Source organism: Lemur catta, chromosome 8, assembly GCF_020740605.2.
Source record: "Lemur catta isolate mLemCat1 chromosome 8, mLemCat1.pri, whole genome shotgun sequence".
NCBI lineage: Eukaryota > Metazoa > Chordata > Mammalia > Primates > Lemuridae > Lemur > Lemur catta.
The window spans coordinates 46,192,632-46,200,369 of NC_059135.1; the positions used below are offsets into that span (position 1 = coordinate 46,192,632).

Genomic DNA, 7,738 nt, shown 5'->3' on the forward strand with positions numbered 1-7,738 from the left:
TGTTCTAGTACAGGCATCTGTAATCTGTAGCCTAAATTATAACAAAATCCTCCCACAACTAACTCACTACCTTCAGTCTTAACCCATTTACTCCAAAGCATTCACTACTCTTCAACCAGAAGAATCTGTCAAATGCACAGATCTGATCTAGTCATGACCCAATTTCAAACACCTTAGGATAAATTCATACTTACAAAGTTGTACCAAAATCATCCCTACCTGCCTCTCCAACCCGCTGTCCAGTTTATACTCCACAATCCAACTGTACTCATCTCTCAGGTCTTCAAAGGTCCCTTTCCCTCAAAGGCCTTGGGGTATTTACATGCACTGCCCTGTCTGGCACACTTTTCCATGGCCTCTTCCTCTGGCTAACTCCTGGTTACTATTCAGTTCCTCACCCGAACATCAATTCCTCAGGAAGACATCACCTTACTCTCACAACTAGATTAGTTCTTCCCACCATACTTTTCTATAATCACCTAACCTATAGACTTGAAACCCCTTGGGACAAGAAGCATGTTTCTTTTCTATGCCCAGGTTCTGGCCCTTAGGCATCCCTCAATAAATGACTGAATACATACTGTATATGGCCCAAGAACTGTGACTAAGATATCTTTGATCACTAGGTATAACATTCAGTGACTATGTAAACTTGAGGCAAAAAATAAAATGCATTTAGAAAGCCTCATCTCTTAAATTAGAAATCAGGTGGAAACCTTGTCCACTTAATTTGAAGATGAGGTTTGGGAAACTGCTGGAAATCAGGGAACTTCTTTCTGTTAATCTGATAGTTCATTAATGAGGCTCTCACTGTCTTGATTTCCTGCAGAACAGCCTATGTTCAGGGATGATTTTTCAAAATGAACAATCTGCATCAATCTCAGCTTCATAAACTACAACTTAAAACATATTACAAATGAAAAAAAGTTAACAAGAAAAACATATTTGAAGTTTCAACAAGTGATACGTTGCCACTTAATATTAAACTAACAACTACTGTAAGTCAAGTAAAAGTGAGGGTTAGAGCCCGGGTGTGGCAGCTCAGGCCTGTAATCCCAGTACTTTGGGAGGCTGAGGCAGGAGGATGACTTGAGACCAGGAATTCAAGACCAGCCTGGACAACATAGTGAGACCCCATCTCTAAAAAGAAAAAAAAAAATCCTAAAAAAAAAAGTGAGGCTTAGATAATCATTAGTTTAATGATACAATACTCAACCTCTTTCAATAGGTTATGTAATCATGAACCAGGAGGCTGGTTAAGGTAATATAATTTTCAGAAAGAAATTCAAAGAGGGTTAAATGATGAGTAACTTGAAATGGGTCATTGGTTTTTCCAGGAAGAAAAAGAGAGGCATAAGGAGGGAGCTTGAAGGCCCAGTAAGTATAGAACACTTGGTAAAGAAAAGTGAAAGTCTTATTCATTTTACACGTGGCTACTGGGAAAGCACCTGCTAAGAAGTTAGTGTTATTTTACACAGGGAATTTATGTTTCTCTACAGCAGTTCTGTCCGATAGAAATATAATGCAAGCCCATATGAAATTTTCAATTTTATGGTAGTCACATTAAAAAAGTAAAAAAAGTAAAATTAGTTTTAATATTTTATTTAATCCAAAATATTACTTCATTATATAATATTTTTAAATATTTCAGTATGTAATTAATATCTTTAAAATCAATGAGGTTTTTTAGTACTAAGTCTTTGAAATCCAGTATGTAACTGACAACACCTCTCACTGAAGACTAGCCACATTTCATATGTTCAACAGCCACATATGCTGAGTGGCTACTGTATTGGACAGTGTACATATGTAATTTTATACTATTACCCAGATGAATGTCAGTGTGTGTGAGCGTGTGCATACATGTATGTGTATAATGCTATTAGCGGTAATTCCAAAGTAATGGACATATCTGGAGTGTCTTTTGAATAACCAAATAAAGACCATCTTTTTAGTATAATTTGATAATCATTTATATATTTTATTATGTTCTAATTCTTTGAATATTGGTAACCCCTAGATGGACTATGCTTAGCTATATTAATGGAGTCATTATTTGTGACATCTTGATTCAAGGACCATCTGTCAACAAAGTTTCCTTTAAACAAGCCTCCAGGAGGACACAGAGCGCCTGAGGGGAAGATTAAGTGGATATATGAAAATCACCATGGTCTCCTCAGACAGAGGCTTCATGAGCAGGTCTGGATCTAGGCCCTCCTGATGAGGAGACTACCTTCCTCTGGTAGCCAGGAAATGAGAGAAGAGAGACCTCTCAAGCAGGCAGAGATGCGGACGATGACTAATTGTATGCAGGAAGAAAAGCACCTGTGGTACTACTATCCAGGCAACTTTCTTGACATGGCCTCTGCAGTCAATTCACTTCACTAAAAGAGGTATCTTACCCCCTAACATTTCTCATCCTGGGCATTCTAGATAAATGGGCATTTGCTGCTCTCTTCTGATTATGGCTACAGTGAGTATGGCATGGTATGTGACAACATGATCCCCAGGGGGGGGTAGGGAGGGGAAGGGAGGGGACGTACTGACCTCCTCTTTTGAGGGAAGGAGTCTATCTGAACCAACTGTTGATCTGAAATTCTATAGCCTCATATATGGATATTTTGAATTGTGTGGGAGATGGGCACCATTTTAAGACACCCTGCACTTTCATATTCTTGATAGCAAATAAAGTTATTCCAAATGAAAGAAGACACCTTACAAACATGGCAATCATAGCTCAATCTTTAGTTATTACATATTTTTTGATGAGCCAACAAAATATTTTTTGTTGTGTTTCACTTCAACTGTTACCTTTTAACTAATACATTTAATTTTTAAACTTTTGGCTTAGTTTATTAAATGTCCTTATTTATTAACCTCAACCTAATCAGTACAGATAACATATAGATACTAGATTTAAGCAGAAAATAGAGATGAGAAATAAACTATTATTTGGTGAATGCCTATTATATGTTAGGTACTGAGCTAGCATTTTTCAAACATTAGAATCATCACATTTGAGATGGGACAGTTGAAGCTATTTTATAAAGTTTCTCTCACACACATACACACAATAGTCTCAATAAGATGGCTTATATATATATTTACACACACCCTTGAAACTTCTTGATACAAAATAGTACATAGTCCATAAACCTGAGAATCCTAAAATATCTTTGTTATCAATTTATTGTTTTCCGGTGTTTTCTTTCTAGACTTTAGCCTCAATTCCTATTTTATAGCTTTAAGTTACTTCTGAATTAGTTCTGAACAGAGCAGTTTCTTCATTTAAGAAAAAAAAGATATACTTTTTTTTTTTTTTTAGAATGTTACATGAGAAATAACTTCAGTCAACTCTTTGGCAAGTATTCAAAGCTATTATGACAGCTATCAATGTTTTAACCAGTTAATTAACTAGGAATCTTGTCTTCCTTTTTGTCTTTCATCTCAGTAAGTACTTTGTATATTGATCAGATTTTGAAAGTTAAAACTGTCACTTTGGCTTGTCATTTCTAATTAATTCTCTTACTCAGTAAAACTTTTCCTTTACTTATTTTACTTTACTTTTATTCTTTCATCCATCCAACAAATCTTCATTTAATTCATGTTTGTTACAGGTCTACCAGGTGCACATTTTTCTGAGAATATTTCTTCAGTCGACTCCTATGCTCCACACACCCAAAGGATTTAGGTTTTCCTTCAACTGACAGGCATTATCATCTTAAATTTTATGTAATATTATGACATGATCTATCCAGTTAAACACAGACATCCAGAAATAGAGTCAGTCCCCATCCAGACAGGAAGTAGGTTCTAAATACCAGTAGTTATAATGTCATGGATCAGGAAACTATGACAACAGAAATGAAATTGTTCCCTCTTGAGACCTTGCCAAGATCCCCAGGCAGACCAAGGTTGTCTGCTCCACTCCCTAATTCTTTACCCCACAACTCTCTCATGCAATGAAAATTACGCCTTTCAAAATTATTCCAAATGTATAGGTGTGTGAATATTTTATGCATTCCAATCTGCCTGCTAGCATGGAGGATGGTCAACAAGAGGCTAGGGCTCAACAAGAGGCTGTACAAGTTACAGACAATTCCTGGAGTTATAAGTAAAAATTCCATTATATTCACACTCTATTTGAATTCATGCAAATAAAGAGAACCAGCTTCACAGTTAAAAAAGAAACGCAAAGGCTGCTATTAAAAGGAAAAGGAGTTAAAGATGCAATACTAATTTCAAAAGTCCATTTATAGCAAAGATAAACAAATGAAGGGAAGCAGCTTCACAGTTTAAAAAAAGAAGCAAAGACTACTATAAAAAGAAAAAGGAGTTAAAGATGCAATAACTAGCTAATTTCAAAGTCCATTTATAGCAAAAATAAATATAAAAAAGTACCAATTGTGACCTTTTATTCACCATTTATGGATGATCCATCAGTCCAGCAGACAACACATTGGACCCTTCATTTAATTTTATTTGCACTGAAGACGCATACATGGAAGGAAAGGGCTTAGACATTGCATCCAGACTTGACTTTGACTTGGGGTCTCACCTACCTCTCACTAGCTAAGTAACTTTAGAAAAGGTACTTGCAACTCTCTGAGTCAAAGTCCTTATATGTAAAATAGGAACAATGTCAACCATGACCCAGGGTTGCTTTGAGGGGAAAAAAAAATTAACCAATATGTATAGCAGTGCCCAACGCTGTTTGGAACAAGATAGGTCTGGACTAACATTAGTTCCCCTTTCTTCCCCCACTTGTCTGTGTGCAAAAAATTTGCTTTTGTCTTTGAAACATGAAATTTCTCCCCTCCCCCATCAGTACACATTTTTCAAGTCATCACAAGTCTAAGAACAGACATTAAAAAATGACTGCAAAAAGATAGACCCATTTAACAGAGTTTTGGGAAGAAAAGTTATATGTTAAGCCTCATGTTAACTATATTAACAATGGAGATGCCAATTTTCCTTGTGCTTTTTTCTTTTACGTTGCATAGTCTAATTAAAACTATATCACTTTTTTTAAAAGCCCTTAGGCTAAATGACAGGATATGGGATCAATTCCAACTGCTGTTCCTGATATGCCCCTTAGCCTGTTCTTTAACAAGGGTGATAGGTCAAAGATGGAAATAAAATTCTTAAATCTTGGCTTAGCTGGATCCTGCCGTTAATATGCTGAGAGACTAAAAAGTGTTTTACACGTGGAGAGAGAGGGGGAGAGGTGAAGAGAAGGTATCATAAGAAACTTTCCTCTGCATAGTTTTGTCAGAGTACTGCAATCATTGCCATAAGCAAACGGGAGAAAAATATTGATAGAAAGGGATCTTTTTATATTAAGAAGAAAAAATAGTGTGGAGTTAAAACTGCAACTCTGTACACTTTAAACTAGAAGTAACAAGCAACACGAGTTTTTCCAGGACTTGCCCTAGGGTGCAGTCCACAAGCGGGAGTGCGGGGTGGTAACTAACCCTTGGTCCCAGACCCAACTCACCCAGCTGGAGCTGTTCGCACGTCCGGCCTGGATTCTTTCCAATTCTGCATCTGTAAATCGCCCCGGGATTGACCACTGAAGCGTTGGCGAGCCAGTTGGCAGTGGGCGCCCCCACTACGAGCCTAAAGCGACAAACGTGCACGTGCGCTCAGACGTGAGCTGCGCTGCCCACTGAACCCCCGTGTCGACCAGCGTGCAGTTGGCCCCGGGGCACCTTCCCCACCCCCTCCTCCCCTCGCCACCCCCGCACCCCGCCAGCCACCTCTGACAGTTTCAGGGCCTTGCCCCGAGCACACCAGGAGCTGCCACCCCAAGATAAGTTCGTTTCCCCGGGAGATGTCCCGCGAGCTGGCTGTCGCAGCGGTTCCCTTCTGCATTCTCCAGGGAGAGGAAAGTTTGAACCGGGCAGAGAATCCCTGGGGCGCCGTTCTCGTGCCGCTGAGATGCCCAGAGCGCCCCAGTCCGACTCCACTCACCATCGGTTCTCCCCGTGGCTGTGCAGCACGACGGAGTAGCCAAACAGCGTGTTCGGGGGGCCCTGGTAAAGCAGCGCGCTCCCGGTGTCCACGTTGTAGGCGCGTCCGGTCGGGACCCCCAGGCACAGCGACAGCATCACCGTCACCGCCTTCCGGACAGCGGCCCCTCTGGGGCGGGGGCCGCGCGTCGCGTCTCCAGCCATGCGCTCTCCGTGGGGAACATTCAACACCAAACGGCCACTGCCCCAAAGTTGCACGACATGCGACGGCTGGCCAAGGGGGAAGAGCGCCCCAAGAGATGAGGCGCAGTGTGTCCGGCCCGGCTGGCGAGAGGAAAGGAGGGAGGGAAGGGGAAGGGGGAGGGGAAGTCCCCAGCCGCGGGCGGAGCGATCGGGGCGGCCGGGATGCCGCGCGCCCGCCGGGCCCCACGCCCCGATTCTGCGGCCGGGAGGTGCGGGTGTTCGCGCGGTCCCGGGGCGCGGGCCGCTGGGTGGGGTCCCGGGCGTGGTGCGAAGGCGCAGGGCCGGGCTCCGTCTCCCCCACGCGCGGCTGTAGGGGGCGCTGGGGGACCTCGGCTGCGCAGGACGCCGGCCGGGCCGCGGCCTCCCCGCCCGCAGGGCGCCGGATGGCCCGGGGCTCCCGGGGCGCAGCAAGGGTGGACCTGGAGGCGGAACGAGGCTTCCCCTTTGCACCGCGGTGGGATCCTGGGCCTGAATGCGATGCCCTGTGGCCCCGACCTCCGCGGCCAGCCACAAACCCAGGGACGCGGACTACTGCGGGGAACCGTCCAGTTCTTTAGTTGATAATTAACCGCTATCTCTCATTTTTCGGGCGGGCGTAAGCAGCCGCTGTAGAAATTATGCGGAGGGCTACAAATTAAAAACAAAGCAAAACAAAAAGAACTCCCTGAAGGCGCCTGGGGAACATTTGGGTGACAAAGACGTTATTTCTATTCTCTTCAAGACTTACAGCCCTGCAATCTTCTATACCCACTTCCTTCCTCCCCGCACTTCCTCTTCAGCCCGGGCTGCAAGCGTGAGCGGGCGGCAGCAGCCCCTCGGGCTGAATGGCCGGCACGCGGGGTAGGCTGCTGCTGACCCCAACAGAGGTTAGGTTCAGGAAGCACTGTGACCTGACTCGCTTCTGGGGATTCCTCTGAACGGCTCTTAGTGATCCCCTTTTCAAGTAGCCACTTATTTGCTACGGGACACACCTGTCATCAATTGTGTAGACCCAGTGTGAGGTCAGAGTCATAATGAGCCTCCGAAAATGCTGTGTAGACCCCCAGCACACCTGAACTGGGTAGCGAGGCTCATCCTAATACGTGCCTGGGATTTTCCTCTTCAGCAACCAGAGAGACAGCCATGGATGATTATTAAATATTTTCAGGAGATGCAGGTCCAGTCACTGATTGCTGCTGTACAAAAAAACAAAAGAAGGGAAAAGACTTCGTCAAAGGGTGTGTCTGTGTGCTAATACCATACTGAAACATCACATCTTAAGTTGAAATGGCAGACACACAGTTAAAATACTTGTTCGTTTATTCAGCACATTCATTGAACAGGCACTATGCTAGGCACACAGGACACCACGAACAAGGCAGGACTGATACAAGCCGTCGGGAAAATTTTTCACTCAAATGGTAGATAGAAAAACTTTTACTAACTAGAGAAAGTTCCAGATCCTTTAGGGACACTTAAGGAGAGATTTGAAGGAGAAGATAGGTTGAGTCAGCCTAAGAAGTTTGAGAGGAGGAATGGGGGAG

The 7,738-nt window shown here is 43.3% G+C and overlaps 1 protein-coding gene across 1 annotated transcript in view; it reads right to left on the reverse strand.

The window, feature by feature from the left end:
• ITGA4 (integrin subunit alpha 4) overlaps nt 1-6,597 on the reverse strand; it is a 76,791-nt gene extending 70,194 nt beyond the window's left edge. The window contains exons 1-2 of the mRNA XM_045559315.1: nt 5,974-6,597; nt 5,498-5,619 (exon numbers count right to left, since the gene is read on the reverse strand). Of these exons, the coding sequence (XP_045415271.1) occupies nt 5,498-5,619; nt 5,974-6,176 (325 nt within the window). The 5' untranslated portion in view covers nt 6,177-6,597. The remainder of the gene's footprint in view (nt 1-5,497; nt 5,620-5,973) is intronic.
• Nucleotides 6,598-7,738: the final 1,141 nt, after the last annotated feature.